Here is a 25,304-nt window from a genome sequence, read left to right as displayed (position 1 = left end):
CCCTCCCTCCTTCCTCCTCTCCCTCCCTCTCTCTCTCTCTCTCAGATGCAGTATCTTGGACGTGTCTCTCTCACAGGGCAACCCTGGGAAGAACACAATAACTCCCTGTCTGCCTGATGAGTGGTTTATGTAAGAGGCCCGTGTGAGCCGTAAGCAGGCCGTCTCTTCAGCGTTGGGCTCGGGCCTACTTCCCACCTGTGAATGTACACTTCTGGCACGTCAGCAGAGACACTAATTGCACAGGACAGACCTAAACCAGCAGCAGACACAGCTCTTCATTAAATGAACAACTGCCTCTCGATCTGTTCTCAGTTACCAGCTGAGAGGCTCCGTGCCTGTACACACAGTGAGCCTCTCTCTTACTCAGGGCAATGTGACAGAAACCAGCACCACAGGTTAACTAACCTCATACGCCAGTGATTCCCAACCTGGGGCCATCCATGACAAATTTCAGGGGGGCCAGAGATTTTTGTGGGGATTTAGGGGGCCACAGGTTCAATGAAGGGGGCCACAGAGAGTTGTGAATTTGTGGAATTCCCTGCCACAGAGGGCAGTGGAGGCCGAATCACTGGATGGATTTAAGAGAGAGTTAGATAGAGCTCTAGGGGCTAGTGGAGTCAAGGGATAGGGGGAGAAGGCAGGCACGGGTTATTGATTGGGGACGATCAGCCATGATCACAATGAATGGCGGCGCTGGCTCGAAGGGCCGAATGGCCTCATCCTGCACCGATTTTCTATGTTTCTATCTATGTTTCTAAGGTATAATCCACTTAAGCTGTTTCAACCCAGAGGTATCAATATTGATTTCTCTAACTTCAAGTAACCCTTGCATCTCCTCTCTATCAATCCCTCCCTCACCCTAGTCATCGTACTAGTTTCACTGTCGTCCTGTTGAGTTTCATTGCCTGTATAACCCGTTATCTCCTAGCCCAAGCCAACAATGGACCATTGTGGGCTCCACCTTTTACTTGATCATTGTTATTTTTAATGCATATCTTTCGTTCATTTGTTCTACATCTCCCCATATCACTGTCTATATCTCTCATTTCCCTTTCCCCCTGACTCTCAGTCGGAAGAAGGATCCCGACCCAAGACGTCCCCGATCGCTTGTCTCCAGAGATGCTGCCTGACCCGCTGAGTTACTCCAGCTTTTTGTGTCTATCAATGGTGTCCGCTGACCAGGCACACGGCAATAACGGAACAATAATCAGGCAGCAACCGCAACTCATCCATGAACAAAATGCAGGGGGCAGCACGGTGACACAGCCTGACCATGGGTGCTGAACATGTGGAGTTTGCAGGTTCTCCCCGTGACCGCGTGGGTTTTCTCCGGGTGCTCCGGTTTCCTTCCACATTCCAAAGACGTATGAATTTGTAGGTTAATTGGGTTTGGTAAATTGCCCCCAATGCGTAAGATATGAAAGTGTGATTATTATAAAGCTAGAGTAGGGGTGATCGATGGTTGACGTGGGCTCGATGGGCCGAAGGGCCTGTTTCCACGCCTTATCTCTAAGGCTAAAATTAAGCTGGAGTAAGTGAGTGAGTCAGGCAGCATCCAGTGGGGGGAATAGACTGCCAATGTTTCGGATCGGGACCCTTCTTCAAACTGAAACGCCATCTTTCCATTCCCTCCACAGATGCTGCCTGACCCGCTGAGTTCCTCCAGCACTTGTGCTTTTAGCTCAAGATTTCAGCATCTGCGGTTTGTTGTTTTCGGCAAGTCATTCATGCCGCTCTGCTATAAGTTCACCTTCAGTGTTGAGCAGTGTTGCCATCTCCGAGTCCCCATCGCCAACATCTGGGAGATCACACACACAGAGTGGCGTGGAACAGCAGCAAGAATGGCCGGGACACAAGGCGGGTGTTTGTGCAGCTCGCCCCCCCTCTGCTGAATCCACAACCCTCCCTCCCACTGCATCCCAGGCGTCAGGATGTGAGGACACACTCTCCCCCTGCCTAAACGCAAGGGGTTTGCTGCCGTACAGGGTGAAGCATGGGGGCACCCTGTACTCCCACAACGGGGGCTGGTTGGAGAATCCTAGTGGCACGGGGCTCCACTCCTACACGGGTAGCAGGGAGGGGGAGTAGGGAGAGGGGGGGGAGTAGAGAGAGGGGGGAGTAGGGAGAGGGGGGAGTAGAGAGAGGGGGGAGTAGGGAGAGGGGGGGAGAGTAGAGAGGGGGGAGTAGAGAGAGGGGGGAGTAGAGAGAGGGGGGAGTAGAGAGAGGGGGGAGTAGAGAGAGGGGGGAGTAGAGAGAGGGGGGAGTAGAGAGAGGGGGGGAGTAGAGAGAGGGGGGGGAGTAGAGAGAGGGGAGTAAGAGAGGGGGGAGTAGAGGAGAGGGGGGAGTAGAGGAGAGAGGGGGGCAGTAGAGAGAGGGGGGAGTAGAGAGAGAGGGGGGGAAGTAGAGAGAGGGGGGAGCTAGAGAGAGGGGGAGTAGAGGAGAGGGGGGGAGTAGGAGAGGGGGAGGGTGAAGTAGAGAGAGGGGGGAGTAGAGAGAGGGGGGAGTAGAGAGAGGGGGAGAGTAGAGAGAGGGGGGGGAGTAGTAGAGAGAGGGGGGGACGTAGAGGTAGAGGGGGGGAGAGTAGAGAGGAGGGCGGGGGAGTAGAGAGAGGGGGAGTAGAGAGAGAGGGGGGAGTAGAGAGAGGGGGGGAGTAGGGAGAGGGGGGGTGTTGGATACAGAGGAGTGGAGCTGGGTACAGAGGGCAGGGGGAACACAGTGCGGCCACTCACCACTTTCAGCTCGGGCACGGACCGGCTCAGCGTCCATTCTTGACTGTTGACAAATGAATCTGTAACAAAGAGAGACAAGGCCAGCGGTCAGTTCTCCCCACAGCAGCACCTCGTCGCCGACCAGTGCAGTCACTTTCACAAGAGACGCTCGCTCATTCCAGCGGGTCTCAGGTGCTTTACGTCCAATCATGTAGTGCGGTAGAGGAGGAGTGCAGCACAGAGAATCAGGCCCTTCGGCCCACCACGTTCAGAGGGACCAGAGTACCCTGCACTGCACTAAAGGGCCCATCCCACTTGGTCGTCATGCAGGTGGTGCGCGAAGGTTTTGTACATCCCAAAATCCTGGGGCGCCGCATGATGTCGCGTGAAATACGCGCAAATGGCGCCCAAGTGGGACAGGCCCCTCAACTGTGGGATAGCTCGGAGAATATTCCCTGATTCCCAACACCAAGTGGGGCAGACTACAGGGGGGAGACTCCAAGCTTGAATGAATGAACACTTTATTGTTACAGGTGACAAGTCATGGTGGAAATCTTTGTTTTGCTTACCCCAAGGTATGCAAAGAGTCGACACATAAAGGGCACCGACAGAATAACAAAATGTCACACGCTGGGTCCCCCCCCCCCTCTCCTCCCCGGGGCAAGAGTCCGTTCTGCCAATAATCAGAGGGAGGTTGAACGGGAGGGTGTGCAGGACAGGAAGGCCAGTGTCGACGTACGTCAGTACTCTGTGTGTGTGTAATGTAGGGCATTGACAGGTTCTACAAAAGCCACAGGAAAACACAGTGGCGCAGTGGTAGAGTTGCTGCCTTACAGCGCCAGAGACCCGGGTTCTATCTGTACATTTTCCCTGTGACCTGCGTGGGTTTCCTCCAGGAGGTTCAGGTTTCCTCCCACACTCCAAAGACACACAGGTTTGTAAGTTCATTGGCAGACAAAAATGCTGGAGAAACTCAGCGGGTGAGGCAGCATCTATGGAGCGAAGGAAATAGGCGACGTTTCGGGATGGAAACCGTTCATTGTCTTGGTATAAATGTAAATTGTCCCCAGTATCTGTAGGATAGTGTTAGTGTGTTGGGGGATCGCTGGTCGGCGTAGACTTTGTGGGCCGAAGGGCCTGGTTCCTCACTCTTAAAAAAAACTAAACCAAATCACTGAGAGTTGTGGATGCAGCACAGAATCCAATCTCCCTTCCATTGACTCCATCTACACCTCACGCTGCCTTGGCAAGGCCACCAGCATAATCAAGGCCCAGTCACTCCCTCTTCACCCCTCTCCCATCAGTCAAGAGGTATAGAAGTATGAAAATGTATGCCTCCAGATTCAGGGACAGTTTCGTCTCAGCTGTTCTCAGGCAACTGAAACATTCTATCTGCAATGTGAGAGTGGTCCTGCCCGACCATCAACCTCAATGGAAACCTTGGGACTATCTTTAATCTGTCATTACTGTACTTGCACTAAACATTATTCCCTTCATCCTATACCTGTAGACTGTGGACAGCTCGATTGTAATCATATATTGTCTTTCCGCACTCATTTGTTCTTTTGTATAAAAATCCAAACATTTTGGACTGAAATTTTTGAAATCTTCACAAAATCATTTAAAATAAAATTGATACCAAAAGCAGAATGGATTATCTTTGGAACAATGGAAGGCAGCCCTGAACTAAATGTGTTTTAAAATAATCTATTTAATTACGGGTTAATAACGGGAAAAAAGCTTACACTTAAATTCTGGAAAAACGCCCCCAAACCAACAATAAATACGTGGATTTCAAATATGTTTGAAACATTACACCTGGAAGATATGAGACTCCTTCTTGCAGGCAAATCAGACCACTTCCAAAAGACGTGGTCTGCATTTATCAACTTACTACAAGTACAAGGTGCAACAATACTTTAAAAAGAAATGGTGTCAGGATCTGGTAAGGGGGGGATGAAAAATACAAAGTTGGTATCTCCCTTTCTGCGCGGTTTACATAATAGAGCTTTGTCTTTTTTTTCTTTTCTACGGCCTATTTCTTAACTTTTTCCCTGAACTCTTTGCTTAATGGGTCTTTCTTTTTGATCACTTTTTCACACTATCACGACTCTCTCACTTTCTTTACTTTCTCTCTCTTTTTAAAGCTTAAAAAATGAAGGGGTGCAATAAATGTAATTAGATATATGTGGCTTGTACTAATGTAATGTACTGTACTTCTAATAAATAAAATACATTAAAAAAAAATATTGTCTTTCCGCCAGCTGGATAGCATGCAACAAAAGTTTTTCACTGTACCTACCGATGTGGCGATAAACTAAACTTAACCACAGCAACAGACGGTGATAAAGATCACGTCACCTTGAAGTGTCGGCATCCCCCTGCTCTGATGCGGTTCCCTCATCACCTCTCTCTGATCTTGTTATCACGTCTCATCAGCTGGCCATTAACCGCTGGTTTATGTTAAGCTGGAGAACCCCCCTGGCATTTCCAGTCTGGCATTTATTACCAGGCTGCACCTCTCCTAAACCATCGCACCTTGTGCCTTCTCCTGAGCCTCCCCAGTCCTCGCCGTTTCAATGGCATTCACAGGCACAGCTGTAGAGTTGCAATCTCACAGCACCAGAGATCCCGGTTCCATCCTGACTGTGGGTGCTGTCGGTACGGACTACGTACATACAATCTGTGACAGCATTGGTTTTCTCCGGGCGCTCAAGCTTCCTCCCACATTCCAAAGATGTGCGGGTTAGCAGGTTAACTGGTCTTCTGTAAATTGCCCCTAACCATATAACCATATAACAATTACAGCACGGAAACAGGCCATCTCGGCCCTTCTAGTCCGTGCCGAACACGTATTCTCCCCTAGTCCCATATACCTGCGCTCAGACCATAACCCTCCATTCCTTTCCCGTCCATATATCTATCCAATTTATTTTTAAATGATAAAATCGAACCTGCCTCCACCACTTCCACTGGAATCTCATTCCACACAGCCACCACTCTCTGAGTAAAGAAGTTCCCCCTCATGTTACCCCTAAACTTCTGTCCCTTAATTCTCAAGTCATGTCCCATTGTTTGAATCTTCCCTACTCTCAGTGGGAAAAGCTTATCCACGTCAACTCTGTCTATCCCTCTCATCATTTTAAAGACCTCTATCAAGTCCCCCCTTAACCTTCTGCGCTCCAAAGAATAAAGCCCTAACTTGTTCAACCTTTCTCTGTAACTTAGTTGCTGAAACCCAGGCAACATTCTAGTAAATCTCCTCTGTACTCTCTCTATTTTGTTGACATCCTTCCTATAATTAGGCGACCAAAATTGTACACCATACTCCAGAATTGGCCTCACCAATGCCTTGTACAATTTTAACATTACATCCCAACTTCTATACTCAATGCTCTGATTTATAAAGGCCAGCACACCAAAAGCTTTCTTTACCACCCTATCTACATGAGATTCCACCTTCAGGGAACTGTGTAGGATGTGAAACTGGGATAACATGGAACCAGTGTGAATGGGCTTTAGAAACATAGAAATGTAGAAAATAGGTGCAGGAGGAGCAGGTTTTGGGTGGACTATTTCTGCACTGTATCTCTGAATGAAACTAAACTAAACCAGAGTGGCTTGGGGCAGCAAAGGATGTCGGTGTGGTCACTGTTCCAGAGCAGGGTGACCCTACATACACCCAGCACCAAGTCCGGTGCAGCTTGGACACTGGGAGCAAGCCTGGGTAAAGGGTGCAGCATAACATGGCCCAACCTGCAGGCCTCTGCCACAGCTCTACCCACAGGGCCACTGCCACAGCTCTAACCACAGGGCCACTGCCACAGCCCTACCCACAGGGCCACTGCCACAGCTCTAACCCCCACCAAACAATCTGTCCATACAGAGTCAAGTCACAGTCTGAGAATTAAAGGGGAGGCCGTTTAAAACTGAGGTGAGAAAAAACTTTTTCACCCAGAGAGTTGTGAATTTGTGGAATTCCCTGCCACAGAGGGCAGTGGAGGCCAATTCACTGGATGGATTTAAAATAGAGTTAGATAGAGCTCTAGGGACCATATAACCATACAACAATTACAGCATGGAAACAGGCCATCTCGGCCCTACAAGTCCGTGTCGAACAACTTTTTTCCCTTAGTCCCACCTGCCTGCACTCATACCATAACCCTCCATTCCCTTCTCATCCATATGCCTATCCAATTTATTCTTAAATGATACAAATGAACCTGCCTCCACCACTTCCACTGTAAGCTCATTCCACACCGCTACCACTCTCTGAGTAAAGAAGTTCCCCCTCATGTTACCCCTAAACTTCTGTCCCTTAATTCTGAAGTCATGTCCTCTTGTTTGAATCTTCCCTATTCTCAAAGGGAAAAGCTGATCCACATCAACTCTGTCTATCCCTCTCATCATTTTAAAGACCCCCCTTAACCTTCTGCCTAGCGAAGAGAGACACAAAATATTATTACTATTATCTGAACGGTGGCCGATTAGGAAAAGGGGAGATGCAACGAGACCTGAGTGTCATGGTACACCAGTCATTAAAGTAGGCATGCAGGTGCAGTAGGTAGTGAAGAAAGCCAATGGTATGTTAGCATTCACAGCAAAAGGATTTGAGTCTAGGAGCAGGGAGGTTCTACTGCAGTTGTACAGGGTCTTGGTGAGACCACACCTGGAGTATTGTGTACAGTTTTGGTCTCCTAATCTGAGGAAAGACATTCTAGCCATAGAGGGAGTACAGAGAAGGTTCACCAGACTGATTCCTGGGATGTCAGGACTTTCATATGAAGAAAGACTGGATAGACTCGGCTTGTACTCGCTAGAATTTAGAAGATTGAGGGGGGATCTTATAGAAACTTACAAAATTCTTAAGGGGTTGGACAGGCTAGATGCAGGAAGATTGTTCCCGATGTTGGGGAAGTCCAGGACAAGGGGGTCACAGTTTAAGGATAAGGGGGAAATCTTTTAGGACCGAGATGAGGAAAACATTTTTCACACAGAGAGTGGTGAATCTGTGGAATTCTCTGCCACAGAAGGTAGTTGAGGCCAGTTCATTGGCTATATTTAAGAGGGAGTAGATGTGGCCCTTGTGGCTAAAGGGATCAGGGGGTATGGAGAGAAGGCAGGTACAGGATACTGAGTTGGATGATCAGCCATGATCACATTGAATGGCGGTGCAGGCACGAAGGGCCGAATGGCCTACTGCCTGCACCTATTTTCTACTGTATCTATGTTTCTAAAATGCTGGAGTAACTCAGCGGGACAGGCAGCATCTCTGGAGAGAAGGAATGAGTGACGTTTCAGGTCGCTAAAAGCGTCACCCATTCCTTCTCTCCAGAGATGCTGCCTGTCCCGCTGAGTTACTCCAGCATTTTGTGTCTATCTTCGGTGTAAACCAGCATCTCCAGTTCCTGCCTACGCACGATGCCTCGCGAAATCCATCCTATCTGCCTGAACATGGTCCATATCCCTTCATTCCCATTCAAATCCATGTGCCTATCTAAAAGCTTCTTAAACACCACCATCATATATGCCTCCACCACCATCCCAGCCAATGCCCTCCAGGCCCCCACCACCCTCTAAAGAAAAACTTGCCCAGCACATTTCTTTTACATTCTCTCTCCCTCTCACCTTACAGCTATGCCCTCTGGTGTTGGGACATTTCCATACAAGGAAAAAAGTTCTGACCCGTCTACCTTATCGATGCCTCTCGTGATTCCAGGCACTTTTATCATCCCCACTTCAACGTCCGACATTCCAGAGAAAACAATCCCAGTCTATGCAACCTCTCCCTGTAGCTGAAACCCTCTAATCCAGGCAGCACTCTGGTAAACCTGCTCTGCACCCTCTCCAAAGCCTCCACATCCTTCCTTGTTATGGGACTGCACCCTGAGTGACTTCATCGTTGCCTCTTTAAGTTTACGTGTGTTGTTGGCACGTATACCATGGGATAGTTAAAAGCTTTGTCTAATCAGATCGGTTAATACCACACATAAACACAATCAAGTCAAACTCAAGTACAATAGGCAGAGCAAAGGGGAAGATACATAGTTCTCAGCAGTGTAGCGCGTCAGTCCCCGAGACAAAGTCCAATGTCCACAATGGGGTAGAGGTGAATCGGACAGTACCCTAACTTGTGGAAGGACCGTTCAGAAGCTTGATAACAGAGGGGAAGGAGCTGTCCCTGAGCCTGGCAGGGTGCACTTTCAAGCTTCTGTACCTTCTGCTGGAAGGGAGCGGGGGGGGGGGGGGGAGAGGAAGGATCTTCACCTCCTCAATCTTCCACAATCCTGGTGTCCATTGCTTTTATTCATGCATGAGCCGTGGGTACTCCTGAAAGGCCAGTAATTATTGCCACCCCTTGACCTCAGTGAAAAGAGTCCAGACAGGGGAAGGACACACAATATCCTTTCTGGAAGCATTATCAGTGAAGCAGACCAGTTTCTATGACAATCTGATCATGCCAACTCACACACGCTTTTTATCAGCAAAGATTTATTCAATTACTTGGACTTAAATTTAGCAGACCAGCAGTCCACCCCTCTGGATACAAGGAACTGCAGATGCTGGTTTGCAAAAAAAAAAGGCATAAAGTGGTGGAGTAACTCAGCATCTGTGGAGAGGAGCAATGGGTGGCGTTTCGTGTCGAGACTCTTCTTCAGTCTGACAGAAGGGTCTTGACCCGAAACGTCACCCGTTCCTTCTCTCCAGAGATGTTGCCGGTCCCGCTGAGTTACTCCAGCATTTTGTGTCTATCTTCAATTTTCTTGTCCCCGCTCTGGGAGTAGAAGTGGGGGCGGATCCGGACCGCAACGGCCGTGAGCACCAGGCCGAGTTCGGCGATCGTTTGCCTGCTTCTGCTGCTGTTAGAGGTGAGACGTTGCGTCGCGCCAGGGTCTTGGGCCTGTCCCACTTTGGCCGTCAGTTACGCGACAGGCCATTTGCGTGCAAAGATTTTGTTCGCTACAAAAATTTCGGAGCCCTGCGCGATGTCGTGCACAACTACATACCCCTCCGCGCTTCTCAGTGGGACCGGCCCCGTGCGCCTCAACGCGACCACGAGGTCGCGGAAATTTGCGTGCCAAGGACACGTAAGTGGGACAGGCCCTTTATGCTTTTACCTGCTGGTTTTTTAAGCAAGTTCAAGTTCAAGTGAGTTTATTGTCATGTGTCCCTGTATAGGACAATGAAATTCTTGCTTTGCTTAAGCACACAGAAAATAGTAGGCATTTACTACAAAACAGATCAATGTGTCCATATACCATGATATAAATATATACACACATGAATAAATAAACTGGTAAAGTGCAAATAACAGAAAATGGTTGTTAATAATCAGAGTTTTGTCCGAGTCAGGTTTAATAGCCTGATGGCTGTGGGGAAGTAGCTATTCCTGAACCTGGTTGTTGCAGTCTTCAGGCTCCTGTACCTTCTACCTGAAGGTAGCAGGGAGATGAGTGTGTGGCCAGGATGGTGTGGGTCTTTGATGATACTGCCAGCCTTTTTGAGGCAGCGACTGCGATAGATCCCCTCGATGGAAGGAAGGTCAGAGCTGATGATGGACTGGGCAGTGTTTACTACTTTTTGTAGTCTTTTCCTCTCCAGGGCGCTCAAATTGCCGAACCAAGCCACGATGCAACCGGTCAGCATGCTCTCGACTGTGCACCTGTAGAAGTTAGAGAGAGTCTTCCTTGACAATCCGACTCTCCGTAATCTTCTCAGGAAGTAGAGGCGCTGATGAGCTTTTTTGATAATTGCGTTAGTGTTCTCGGACCAGGAGAGATCTTCAGAGATGTGCACGCCCAGGAATTTGAAGTTCTTGACCATTTCGACCATCGACCCGTTGATATAAATGATATAAAAGCAGTCCCTCAGGCATGAAACTGACCGGCAGCAGATGCCATCTCCCTAGCCCTACACTCATCCCTGGAACGCTCCTGTTTATAGCTCAGCCTTCAACATCGCAATCCCAATCAAAATCCTCCCCAAACAACCGGGACCTAGGACTCGGCACCCTTCTCTGCAGCGGGGCCCACCACTTCCTGAGCCACAAAGTACAATCAGTGGGGCAGGTGACAAAACGCCCTCCACCCACAGCTTCAGAAACAGCTACTGAACTACAATCATCCGGTTCTTGAACAGCTCAGCAACGGAACACTACCAACCACTTCTTGCAACACCACTGACTTATTTCTAAATGTGGTTTTGCTCCAATTTCTTGTTTAGCAGTCGTTTTCTTTTCACCGACGTATAGTTTCTGTATCATTTCTGTTCTGCATGTTGTCTGAGTTTGTGTCGGTGATGCTGTTGGTGCAAGATTTTCATTGTAGCTGCACCTCACCATGCTTGTGCAGATGGAGTCACAAGAGTGTAAACAGGCCCTTGGGCCCAACAAACCCACACCGACAAACATGTCCCATCCAGACTAGTCCCACCTGCCTGTGTTTGGCCCATCTCCCTCTAAACCCAGTCCTATCCATGTACCTGTCTAATTGCTTCTTAAACGCTGCGATGTGCCTCAACTACTTTCTCTGGCATCTCATTCCATACACCCAGATAACAATAAACTTGACTCGACGTGACTCAACTTGATTTAGACTGGTAATCCCTCAGTTCCACCACACTTAGTCACCCCGGCCACATGCTGCTGCGTCAATATATACGATCCCTCTGATAACCATAAGCTCTCCTCCCAACACTGCAGCTGGGAACATCAGGGGGTGGGTGAGCTGCCGACTTGATGCTCTGCAGTCTCAGTAAACACCCCCAGTACGAGTGGGCAGAAAGCTTTGCCACTGTTCTTACGAGAAGCAGCGAGCCTGGTCTTATGCCCTGTATAAGTGTTGATGAGATACTGGGTGTGGATTACTGCAGCTACTCCTGGGCGTGTTTGTTTGAACTAAAAGTGACTATGCCCTCTGCAAGCGCTAAGTTCTGGAGTGGACGAGCCGATGGATTGTGTTGTGACTCACTCATTTCTAAACCAGCTCTAGTGTGTCACAGGCTTTATTGCCAAAACACTCCAAGAAAATTTATAATGTAACACGCTTTATTGCTTGCCTTATGTCAAATGCCCAGTCCATCGCAACTACTGACGCCCCCTCCCATCCATTGAATGAATGAATGAATACGTTTATTGGCCAAGTATTTACATACAAGGAATTTGCCTTGGTGCTCCGCCCGCAAGTGACAACATGACATACAGTGACAGTTAGGAATGACACATAAAACATTAAACATTAATAATAAAACATTATCGATTAAACATGTGAATTAAATAAAATACCTGAGCAAAACGAGGCTACAGATTTTTGGTTATTGAGTAGAGCTACTACTCGTGGAAAACAACTGCTTTTATATCTGGCTGTGGCAGCTTTGACAGTCCGGAGTTGCCTTCCAGAGGGAAGTGATTCAAAGAGTTTGTGGCCAGGGTGAGAGGGGTCAGAGATGATCTTACCCGCTCGCTTCCTAGCGAAGGGATCTACAGGAAACACTGCCTCAAAAAGGCAGCCTATATTATCAGACCCACACCACCCTGGCCACCCTCTCGTCTCACTGCTACCATAGGGAAGAAGGTACAGGTGCCTGACCTCCAGGTTCAAGATCAAGTCATAGATTCAAGAGTCATACAGCATGGAAATTAGCCAAGCTCGTCCATGGCGACCAAGATGCCCCATCTAAGCAAATCCCATTTGCTCACGTCTGCCCTACATCTCTCTAAATCGGTCCTATCCACATACCCGCCTAGGTGTTTCCTTCCAGCAACCATCAGGCTCTTGAACATTGCACAACAATAACTGCAATCCTACCTCAGCAACTATGATCTATTCTGGACATTATTTTGGTTGCACTACACCCTTTGCTCTTGCTCTCTTATGGTCTGGTTACCAAGCATTATAGATGATTAATTTATTGTATTATTGAGAATTATATATTTATTTGTGTGTTGTTGCATATTCAGGCCTGTTAAGCTGCAGCAAGTAAGAATTTCATTGTTCCATTGCCAGGATAGAATGACAATTAAAAGACTCTTGGCCCTTGTGATGAAGGAAATTGATGGTGGGGAGAAGGAGGGAGAGACAGAGGGGGTAGTTGTAAATTACATTTTTCTTTCAAAAGGAATTCTTTCTAGACGGTGGTGGCGGTGGTGGTGGTGGTGGGCGGAGGGGAGGAGCGGTGCCGGTGAGTGGGATGGGGGCTTGGAGGCGCTCCGGGGGTTCCACGGGCAGGTGCCTCGAGTCGCGGAGGCTGTGGGAGGCAAGGAAACAGCGCACGTCGAAAGTCGAGGTGCTGGTGGAGTAGGCCGCTGGAGGCCCGGTAGCAGCCTGGGGCTCTATTGGATTGGACGCTGCTCCGAGGCTGAGCGCACCTGAGGTCTGCAGTGGCATAGAACGGCGGGGCAGTGGTGGAGGACATCGACAACATCGTCTGGCCAGGCAGATCCCTGTACTCCGACCCAGTGCCGTCGCCAGGACAACGGGCCTTTACGGCCAAGTTAAGAGTCTATATATTCAACAAATCTGAACTTGAAGGGTGCAAGGTGGTGCCCGAAGCGTGGCAGCTTTGACAGTCTTCAGAGGGAAGTGATTCAAAGTTGCCTTCCAGAGGGAAGTGATTCAAAGAGTTTGTGGCCAGGGTGAGAGGGGAAAATAAGTGTTCGGCACGGACTTGAAGGGCCGAGATGGCCTGTTTCCGTGCTGTAATTGTTATATGGTTATATGGACTCTTGTGTACTGCCTCAGTGTAATCCACTATTAATACACTCTTGTACTTAAGTGTGTTTGTGCCTACGTATAGTAAGATTTTCACTGAACTGGGTGCAAAAGGCATTTCACTGAACCTAGGTACCGTTGATCCATTGAATCGTGAAGCTGCTAAACATGGTCTCGAGCCCAGCCCTCTTGCCCAGCTTCAGCCCCAGCTCCACATACAATCTCAGCAATGCACAATGCTGGCATCCATTAAATTCAACATCTCTCCATCTTAACTCCGCCGTGGTGGATTTTCACAGATTGCTGTTCAAGCGGATCCCAGACACCCTCTCAGGGAGACTAGAAACGGACGCTAGGAGGCGCACGGTCCCACATACCGAGAGAATGGAAATCTGCAATGCTTTCCTCCAAATAAATTGATGCCACTGGGTCACAACTTGAATAACGAGAGAGATTCCAGTCTGACCCGAAGCGTCACCTACTCCTTCTCTCCAGAGATGCTGCCTGTCTCACTGAGTTACTCCAGCATTTTGTGTCTATCTTCGGTGTAAATCAGCATCTGCAGTTCCGTCCTACACATTGACTACTGAGTGATTTGTTTATCTAGTTCATTGTCGTCACGTGCCATTCGGTCAGCTGCTTCGGGCACATAAGTACAATCCCACATAAGTAAAAGAGTGAAATGGTTGTAAGCAGATCCTTGTCGGGAGATAACACACAAAGAGTTGCCACGTTTCCAGCGATAATCTTGCAACCTTCACGTCTGAAGTCTCTGAGACGTCTGATCTTGGCCTGCGGAGATGTGTTAGTCAGGGGCAGGGAGAGATGTGGTTCCAGGCTCGAGAAATGTACAGCTCTGGTGTAATCCTAATGAAGAGCATGTTACCTTAGCTCAATGAGTCTATGACTCCTAATGTAGACAAAAATGCTGGAGAAACTCAGCGGGTGAGGCAGCATCTATGGAGCAAAGGAAATAGGCGACGTTTCGGGTCGAAACCCTCCTTCAGTCTGACCCGCTGAATTTCTCCAGCATTTTTGTCTACCTTCGATGTTCCAGCATCTGCAGTTCCTTCTTAAACACTATGACTCCTAATGTTCTAATTTAAGGTTTGCCCGCTGATGAGGAATGACTGCAAACAGCAGCCTCAGGCAGAGCTCGACATTAAAGAAGTGTGCAATGAGCACAACCTGGATCCGAGCCACACCGCTCTTGCACTGTTATGGGGAAAGCTTTTCCAAGACCACTCCTCGCTGCTAGAAGAATGTCGCCATTGGACGTTGCACCTCTCAGGTTGAACCTTTTGCCCTCAGTGAGTGAGAGAGCTGCACCACTCTGCTGCCTCAGTTAATCTAGCACACTGCAGCCCGCGGATCACAGGCAGGAATAAACTAGCGACCATACTTGTTGCTGCATGTTGCCAGCCCAGCAAACAGGGTGCGTCTGTCTCACTGGTAAACCCAGTTGTTCAAATTCTTCAAACTGTAAACCATATTGAATCAGTATCCAACCCATGTCACACGATGCAGACCCGTCCCCACCGGTACCGTACCCCAGTGTCCCATTGACAGTCCCGTCCCCACCAGTACTGTACCCCAGTGTCCCATTGACAGTCCCGTCCCCACCAGTACTGTACCCCAGTGTCCCATTGACAGTCCCATCCCCACCGGTACTGTACCCCAGTATTATACAGCTACAGACCCATCCCCACCAGTACTGTACCCCAGTATTATACAGCTACAGACCCATCCCCACCAGTACTGTACCCCAGTATTATACAGCTACAGACCCATCCCCACCAGTACCGTACCCCAGTATTATACAGCTACAGACCCATCCCCACCAGTACCGTACCCCAGTATTATACAGCTACAGACCCATCCCCACCGGTACTGTAAACAGGTCTCAGTGGGATAGGCCCATGTCCACCAGAACTGCACCAATTGTTATAAAACATCAAAGATAGAACTGTAGGGCACAGGAACTCAATCTCCAGGAAATGATGGAAAACAGATTAAGCTGCATCTGTGGGGGGAAAAGAACTTTTCAGAGGTGTGCTTATATTGGCAGCCTATGGAACCAGCTGCCAGAGGAAGGGTTCCAACCCGAAACGTCAACTGTCCATGTTCTTCAGAGATGCTACACGATGAGTTACTCCAGGATTTGTGTTTTTTTTTGTAAATCAGCATCTGCAGTTCCTAGTGTGTGCCAGGAGAAGCAGTTGAGGCAGATGTGATAAAGACATTTAGATGACATTTGGACAGGTACCTGAAAAGGTTTATGGGCATACGGGTCAAATGTGAGAAAATGGGACTAGCATAGATGGGGCATCTTGGTCAGCATGGATGAGTTGGATTAGACAATAGACAATAGACAATAGGTGCAGGAGTAGGCCATTCGGCCCTTCGAGCCAGCACCGCCATTCAATGTGATCATGATTGATCATCCCCAATCAATACCCCGTTCCTGCCTTCTCCCCATATCCCCTGACTGCTATTTTTAAGAGCCCTATCTAGCTCTCTCTTGAAAGCATCCAGAGAACCCGCCTCCACCTCTCCGTTTTAAATGGCTACGAGGAAACACTTTTTCTCACAGAGAGTGGTGATTCTGTGGAATTCTCTGCCTCACATGGATTGGAGGGCCTTTCTCGGGTTGCATGACCCTATGAATGAAAAATAATCAGATATTACTTTGGGCGGAACAGCAAAGTGCTTCTTCTTCTTGCGGGACAACTTCTTGTAGGACAACTTGTTCTATTTGATCTTATTAGATTGTGCACGCCAGGTTGATTGCATTCGGCGAAACAGGGAAGGTTGCAATCTCCCACCCTGCAAAGTGCAACTTTCCAGAAAGACTGTGTAGCTCTGATGTCATAACCTGGCCAGGAAGGGTAAAGGTGACAGATTTCGACATCTGAGGGGCAACAGTCAAACACAAGGGGTCATTGCGATCACTTGCGATGGCTTTTGCGATCACTTTTGCTAAGATTTCTGTTCTTTGCGTAATTTCACACAATTACCGGGATGGTATTGAAGGGTGGGACAGGCAAAGGGGACTCTACACGGCTCACTACATCCTCATGTTTTTAAAGGGGATTCTGAACATTTCAACATTTTGTGGGCAGTGGTAGAGTTGCTGCCTCAAGGGCCTGTCCCACTTTCACAACCTCTGCCGAGTTTGCCCTTGACTCGTACTCTCACCATGGTCGTCATGAGGTCGTAGCAGGCCGTGATGCTAGTCGTAGGTACTCGTGGCATCAAGTCGGCCGGGGCATTTTTCTAGCCCGATGAAAAATGTCCACGAGTAAAAAAGGTTGTGAATTAGGTTGTGAAAGTGGGACAGGCCCTATACAGCGCCAGAGACCTGGGTTCGATCCTGGCTAGGGGTGCAGTCTGTACGGAGTTTGTACGTTCTCCCCGTGACCGGGTGGGTTTTCTCTGGGTTTTGCTCCGGTTTCCTCCCACACATTATGGGTTTGTGGGGTTAATTGGTTTGGGTAAGATTGTACTTGTCCCCAGTGTGTGTGGTTGTGCTAGTGAGCGCTGGTTGGCGCAGGCTTGGTAGGTCGAATGGCCTATTTCCACGCCGTATCGCTAAAGTGTAAAGCTGAAGTTTAAAGCAAACATGGACTGGAAGATAGGCACAAAAAGCTGGAGTAACTCAGTCTCGACCCGAAACGTCACCCATTCCTTCTCTCCAGAGATGCTGCCTGTTCCGCTGAGTTACTCCAGCATGTTGCGTCTATCTTCGGTTTAAACCAGCATCTGCAGTTCCTTCCTGCACCATATACGACTCACTTGGTAACATTTAAAACTCAATGAAAATGTACCAACGCCGTTAAAATCAGTGACAAAAACACCAGCGGGGTCCACTTCAAATTCTGAGGGCAGAAGTTTAAAATAGAGAACAGATTAGCATTAAGCAGCACAGGAAGGAGGGCTCGCATTCCTGACCGCATTGATGAGGAGATGTGATGTCGGGCGGCTGGGGCAGAGCCACCAAATACCCACTGCTCACTGCCTGGCATTTACTCTGATGTAGAAATCTGAATCAAAAAGAGATTCTGCAGGCTGAACAAATGGGCAAGTGTTAAACACTCTCCACCCATCACGACAGAGATTCTCGCACACAATACTTTCCAGTTTGGCTGCATTGCTCAACCTTCAATCAGATATGTCACTTTGTTTCTCATTGTACTTCATTGCCTGGCAGCCATTCGGAGGCATGATTCAGAAAGGTTGGCACAAAATGTTGGAGTAACTCAGCGTGACAGGCAGCATCTCTGGAGAGTCTGCCTGTCCCACTGAGTTAGTTACTCCAGCATTATGTGTCCAACATCGATTTCAACCAGCATCAGAAAGTTGTCTAGTTTGTACAGCTGCAAGAAGCAGGGAAGCAGTAGTTGGAGGCTAGGCAAGCTCAGAGTCGCAGTGGATAAAGACGTAACGAGAAACGCAAGCTTGCATGTTGGTACCATACAGGTCGTGTTACCACCCATACTTTACAGAGAGCCCTTGAGTCCTGATCATTCTTTACATTCCTCTTCCCCTCTCCAACAGGGATCGGGGAGCAGCAGCTGATGAGAATGGGAAATTAAACCCTTTTATTTCTGTGATGAGCATCGTGCAATCTCTTTTGATTGAGATTTTTGTGGTGTGAGGGTTGGTGTGTAGGCCAGGTGTGCTCCACCCCCCTGTGCCTTGCAGGTTCCCTTTCATTTCCTGCTGTGGTCTTGTACAAAGTGAACGCTCAAAGTCTTTTACCCAGGATTCTGTTTGAAGAAGGGTCCCGAAATGTCACCCATTCATAGAAACATAGAAATTAGGTACAAGAGTAGGCCATTCGGCCCTTCGAGCCTGCACCGCCATTCAATATGATCATGGCTGATCATCCAACTCAGTATCCTGTACCTGCCTTCTCTCCATACCCCCTGATCCCTTTAGCCACAAGGGCCACATCTAACTGCCTCTTAAATATAGCCAATGAACTGGCCTCAACTACATTCTGTGGCAGCGAATTCCAGAGATTCACCACTCTCTGTGTGAAATATGTTTTTCTCATCTCGGTCCTAAAAGATTTCCCCCTTATCCTTAAACTGTGACCTCTTGTTCTGGACTTCCCCAACATAGGGAACAATCTTCCTGCATCTGGCCTGTCCAACCCCTTAAGAATTTTGTATGTTTCTATAAGATCCCCCCTCAATCTTCTAAATTCTAGCGAGTACAAGCCGAGTCTATCCAGTCGTTTTGCATGTGAAAGTCCTGACATCCCAGAAATAAGTCTGGTGAACCTTCTCTGTACTCTCTCTATGGCAAGAATGTCTTTCCTCAGATTAGGAGACCAAAACTGTACGCAATACTCCAGGTGTGGTCTCACCAAGACCCTGTACAACTGCAGTAGAACCTCCCTGCTCCCATACACTCTCTCCAGAGATGCTGCCTGTCCCGTTGAGTTACTCCAGCTCCTTGTGGCTATCGAAAGGATTCGAAAACTAGATTGCATACGCCTATGGTGAAAGGGGAGAGACTTCAGGGCCTGTCCCACTTTCACGAGGTAATTCACAAATTCTCCCAAGTTTTCCCCTTGATTCAAAGTCGCAGAATGTTCGTAACGAGTCCATAGGAGGTCGTAGGAGTTCGTAGATATATCGTAGCGGCTCGTTATGCTATCCGTAGGTACTCCTGGCATCAGGTAAGTCGGGACGTTTTTTCCAGCCCGATAAAAAATGTCCACAAGTAAAATAATGGTCGGAATGAAAGAAATTGCAACTTTTTTCTGGTAAGGAGGGCATCGAAATAGTCGTGGGAATTCGTAGACATACGTAGGAGTTCGTGAACATAGAAGGTCGTAGGGGTTCGTAGATTACCACAATCCTGGTGTTTTTTTTAGGTCCTTTAAACTCGGCAGAGGTTTTGAATTAAGTTGTGAAAGTGGGACAGGGCCATTTAAGTGGTTGTGGTGCCCCTCAAACAAGGGAAGGGATATCACCCCAGGAGGCCACACGAGTGGCAAGGTTGCTGGGTATAATGATATTTCTAAAAACTACCAAATACAACATTATGTAATGTATAGCCACTGAGAGTATCGGAGGAATTTTTTCACAGTGCTTGTTTTGTATATATTTTGTGTTCTGAAATGTTATTTTGGTTTTTTTTTTAAGAAGAGATTTAAGAGGGACCTCAGAGGCAACTTTTTCAACAGAAAGTAGTTTGAAGATATGTGGTGTGCTTTTTCCAGGCTATCATCTTTGACATGTGGGTACTCATCACCCACTGTGTGCTTCTGTAAATGATTCCATGATGACTTGGAGCTAGACTTCCAAAGATGTGTTTCCTCAAATGGAGTCTGGTTACTGCAGCTCGACTGGAGTGCTGATGATAATTCCCCATTAGCCCTGAAGATTAGTTCCACTACACTGGAAAACAACAGCCAAGTGTAGAGTTACGGAAGGAAAGGCTGAAGAAAGCGCCAATGTCATATCAAAGCCCTGGTTGACCGCTCTTCTTGGCGGAGGCTCCCAGACAAGTCTACAGAAAAGCCCCCCCCCCCCCTAACAACAGTATGAAGAAGAGTCTCGACCCGAAACATTGCCTTTTTCCTTCGCTCCATAGATGCTGCCTCACCCGCTGAGTTTCGCCAGCATTTTTGTCTACAGAAATGACCATGTCCACAGCTTCTGGACTGCCCTGGAATCCACCACAATTACTGTGTGAGGAGACTTTGGGTTTCTCCAGCAAAGATCCAGGAGATCCTTGGAGCTAATTAACAGCAAGTGCAGGGATATCTGGATTGTAAACTCTGCCATACCTCAAAGGAAGCAAAACAGTTCCACTAGCACCTGAAGACCAGTGATAGCAGAAATCCAGAGAACTATTCCATATATCATGTATCTGTTTACCATATATATTAATGATTTGGAAGAGGGAATTAGGAGCAACACTAGCAAGTTTGCGGATGACACAAAGCTGGGTGGCGGTGTGAACTGTGAAGAGGATGTTAGGAGGTTGCAGGGTGACCTGGACAGGTTGAGTGAGTGGGCAGATGCATGGCAGATGCAGTATAATATAGATAAATGTGAGGTTATAGAAACATAGAAACATAGAAAATAGGTGCAGGAGTAGGCCATTCGGCCCTTCGAGCCTGTACCTGCCATTCAATATGATCATGGCTGATCATCCAACTCAGTATCCTGTACCTGCCTTCTCTCCATACCCCCTGATCCCTTTAGCCACAAGGGCCACATCTAACTCCCTCTTAAATATAGCCAATGAACTGGCCTCGACTACCTTCTGTGGCAGAGAGTTCCAGAGACTCACCACTCTCTGTGTGAAAAATGTTTTTCTCATCCATATACACTGTGGATGGCTCGATTGTAATCAAGTACAGTCTTTCCGCTGGTATACAAAATTGCTGGAGAAACTCAGCGGGTGCAGCAGCATCTATAGAGCGAAGGAAATAGGCGACGTTTCGGGCCGAAACCCTTCTTCAGTCTGAAGAAGGGTTTCGGCCCGAAACGTCGCCTATTTCCTTCGCTCTATAGATGCTGCTGCATCCGCTGAGTTTCTCCAGCAATTTTGTGTACCTTCGATCTTCCAGCATCTGCAGTTCCTTTTTGAACACACAGTCTTTCCGCTGACTGGTTAGCAGACAATAAAAAGCATTTCACTATACCTCGTTACCCGTGACAATAAACAAAACTAAATTAAAGGAGAGAATGGTATGTTAGCTTTCATAGCAAAAGGATTTGAGTATAGGAGCAGGGAGGTTCTACTGCAGTTGTACAGGGTCTTGGTGAGACCACACCTGGAGTATTGCGTACAGTTTTGGTCTCCAAATCTGAGGAAGGACATTATAGCCATAGAGGGAGTGCAGAGAAGGTTCACCAGACTGATTCCTGGGATGTAAGGACTTTCATATGAAGAAAGACTGGATAGACTTGGCTTATACTCGCTAGAATTTAGGAGATTGAGAGGGGATCTTATAAAAACGTACAAAATTATTATGGGGTTGGACAGGCTAGATGCAGGAAGATTGTTCCCGATGTTGGGGAAGTCCAGGACAAGGGGTCACAGCTTAAGGATAGAGGGGAAATCCTTTAGGACCGAGATGAGAAGAAACTTTTTCACACAGAGAGTGGTGAATCTCTGGAACTCTCTGCCACAGAGGGTAGTTGAGGCCAGTTCATTGGCTATATTTAAGAGGGAGTTAGATGTGGCCCTTGTGGCTAAGGGGATCAGGGGGTGTGGAGAGAAGGCAGGTACGGGATACTGAGTTGGATGATCAGCCATGATCATATTGAATGGCGGTGCAGGCTCGAAGGGCCGAATGGCCTACTCCTGCACCTAATTTCTATGTTTCTATGTGTTAAGCAGCACAAGAAGCAGGACACGCATTCCTGACTGCACTGTTCCACTGATGAGGAGATGTGGTGCAGGTGACAGCAGTGGTAGCAAGGAGTGAAGGGAGGACAGACGGCCAGAGAGCACCGATAGTCGACACGTGCCTAAATGTGTGTAAATATCACCAGCGCATTCTCCTGGTCCAACCACATTGATACTACGGCTAAAACAGCGCACACAACGCCTCCACTTTTTCAGGAGACTAAGGAAGTTTGGCATGTCTCCAGTAACGCCTACCAATTTCTACAGATGCACCGCCGAAGGCATCCTATCAAGACGTATCACATCTTGGTTTGGCAACATCTCTGCCCAGGATCGCAACAAACTGCAGAGTAGTAGATGTGGCCCAGTCCATCGCACAGACCAGACTCCCCACCATCAACTCCATCCACACCTCACACTGTCTTGGGAGAGCAGCCAACATAATCAAGGACTACTCATGCCCCAGTCATTCCCTCTCCTCTCCTCTCCTCTCCGCTCCCATCGAGCAGAAGATACAAAAGTTTGAAAAACGTACCACCAGATTCAGGAAGAGCTTCTTCCCTGTTGGTATCAGACTACTGAATAAAACTCTCGTGAATTTAAATTAAATTAAATTTCTTTTATTTATATAGCACATTTTTAGTCAACTTGCATTGACCCCAAAGTGCTTCACATAATTACATTCACACACACAGGCAAAGGTGGGTGAAGTGTCTTGCCCAAGGACACAACGGCAGTATGCACTCCAAGCGGGATTCGAACCAGCTACCTTCCGGTTGCCAGCCGAACACTTAGCCCATTGTGTAAGAGTGTTGTCCCGATTTCCCATGCGGCACAACGCACCATTTTGTAATCTGCACCTTCTCGGCAGGTGTAACACTATATATTCTGCACCCTGGTATTTTTCTCTTTGCACTAGCTGTTGTACTGGTGTGTGGTATGATTGCATTCAAGCACTGTATGACTTGACTGGATAGCACACAGACAAAGCTTTGCACTGTATCTTGGTACACGTGACAATAGTAAACCAATACCAATATGCAGATTCTTTCGGGCACTGTTCTAGCTATTCCTGGCCCAAACAGCCAAGCTGCCAGTCCCAATAACATCCATGAACAAGAGTGAACTTATCCAGGACAGAAAGGCAGTCAGCGTACACTGCACGGAACTGAAGAGTACTGTCCGTGCAAAAAAACATATTGACAACAACATGAACTGGCCCTGTCTGAATTAGCCCACTGTTCTGGTTCCCTTGCTTCAGGAAGGATGTCATTAAGCTGGAAAGGGCACATCAAAGATTCACAAGGATGTAAGCAGATCTGGAATGCCTGAGTAATAAGGAGATGCTGAACATACTGTTCAGTTTACTGTCACATGTACCGAGGTACAATGAAAAGCCTTTGATGCAAGCTAACCAGTCAGCGGAAACATAGAAACATAGAAAATAGGTGCAGGAGTAGGATATTCGGCCCTTCGAGCCTGCACCGCCATTCAATATGATCATGGCTGATCATCCAACTCAGTATCCTGTACCTGCCTTCTCTCCATACCCCCTGATCCCTTTAGCCACAAGGGCCACATCTAACTCCCTCTTAAATACAGCCAATGAACTGGCCTCAACTACCTTCTGTGGCAGAGAGTTACAGAGATTCACCACTCTCTGCGTGAAAAATGTTTTTCTCATCTCGACAATACATGATTACAACTGGCTCAGTGTACAGATACATGATTAGGGAATACTGGGACTGTGTAGGGCGGAGGTGGTAGAGGGGTTTATTAAATTATACAGGGCATACGTAGGTTAAATAATTGTTGTCTCATTCCCAAGGTAGTGAAGTCCAAAACTAGGGGACATAGATTAAAGATTAACGGTAAAGGGAAAGATTTAAATGAGGCCTGAGTTTGTTTTTCCACCAAAAAGGCTGGTGGGTGTGTGTGGAACGAGTTACCAGAGGAAGGGGCTGTGGCTGGTATGATTACAGTGTTTAATGGACTTTTGGATAGGTTGATGGAGAGGAAAGGGTCAGAGGAATGTGGGTCCAATACAAGTAATAGGGATTGGCTCAAATTAGCACCTTGTTTGGCATGGACAAATTGGCCCCAAAGGCCTGTTTCTGAGCTGCATGACTATGACTCTATGAAGGTTGGCTAAAGCTACGGCAGGAGAGAGATGAGAAGCAAAGTTTAGCGAGGCATTGGTAGATGGAAGTTAATCCCGACAAGTGTAAGGCAATGTCAAATCAGGATAGGATATCTACAGTAAAAAGTAGACCACTAAGAAGTGTTGATGAACAGAAAAGACCATGAGATCTCACTAGCTCTCCACTCTGCGCTGGACAATATGAAACATAGAAAATAGGTGCAGGAGTAGGCCATTCGGCCCTTCGAGCCTCGATGCGGCCTCGATTGCAGCACAGTGGGCCAAAAGCGGTCAAGATCAGACTTTTAGTAATATAGATCATGTATCCATACACTGTAAATAGTATAGTCGGTCATGACTGACCATGGGTGATGCTGCGTCCTGGTCGGATGCAAGCCTGGGCGATGTCACATGGAGGACAGGCTGTTGCCCATGCAGCACGTCCCCCCCCCCTCTCCACGTCGCTGATCGATCCAAAGGAACAGCAGGGCCGTTACAGTTTGGCACCAGCGCCGTCGCAGGAGCTGCCAGAGCGAGGTTGTAGACAACGACAAACTGCCTTAGGGGCTCCGACTCCGGATTTTCTTGAGGTTTACTCCTGGAGCCTTTTCCATGACTGGATACGGCCACAAGGCAGTGGAGGTTTTAAATCAGAGTTTTCCCTCTCCTAGATGGACTGCCTTCCCAGGCTGACGAGCCCCGTCTGCCCGAGACTCGTGGGGGCGAGAGCGTCTACCTTCCCGTGCAGGTCTATAGCACCAGCCCACTGCCCACAGGTCTATAGCACCAGCCCACTGCCCACAGGTCTATAGCACCTGCCCACTGCCCAGACACGTAAATGGAGCGACTGTAATCAATGTATTGCCTTTCTGCTGACAGGTTAGCACACAACAAAAGCTTTTCACTGTACCTCGGTCACGGGACTATAAACAAAACTGAACTGTTTCCCCTGGAACGAAGGGGGCTGAGGGGTGACCCAATAGAAGTATATAAGATAAGGGGCAGAGATAGAGTATCTTTATCCCCATAGTAGAGGTATCAAACGTGAGAGAAAGGAGTTTAAAGGGAAGCTGGGGAATAATTGTTTTGTACATAGACGGTGTTGCTATCTGGAACTCACTGCCAGAGGAAATGATGAAATCAGATACCATCAAGAGGCATGTAAACGGGCACGGATGGGCATGGCATGGAAGGATATGGATGAATGGGATTGGTGAAGATGTACAAAGAGGTTGGAACACTCTCTGCCTAGGTACCTATAGTTTGATGGCTCCTCGCAGCTGTGGCAGGCAGGAGAACAAAATGCTGGGCACTGTCGTGGCCATTTAGCTTAACCCTTATAATTTTCACCAGTTACCTTGTATCTGC

The 25,304-nt window shown here is 48.0% G+C and overlaps 1 protein-coding gene across 1 annotated transcript in view; it reads right to left on the bottom strand.

Moving 5' to 3' along the window:
• The window catches only part of LOC116972595 (arf-GAP with GTPase, ANK repeat and PH domain-containing protein 3-like), a 353,696-nt gene that overhangs the window by 138,407 nt on the left and 189,985 nt on the right, over window positions 1-25,304 (bottom strand). Inside the window, exon 2 of the mRNA XM_033020410.1 lies at window positions 2,697-2,788. Coding sequence (XP_032876301.1) covers window positions 2,697-2,788 — 92 coding nt within the window. The remainder of the gene's footprint in view (window positions 1-2,696; window positions 2,789-25,304) is intronic.

This window comes from Amblyraja radiata, chromosome 4 (genome assembly GCF_010909765.2).
Source record: "Amblyraja radiata isolate CabotCenter1 chromosome 4, sAmbRad1.1.pri, whole genome shotgun sequence".
NCBI lineage: Eukaryota > Metazoa > Chordata > Chondrichthyes > Rajiformes > Rajidae > Amblyraja > Amblyraja radiata.
The sequence above is the reverse complement of the archived record's forward strand: the minus strand, read 5'-3'. Positions and strand labels throughout refer to the sequence as shown.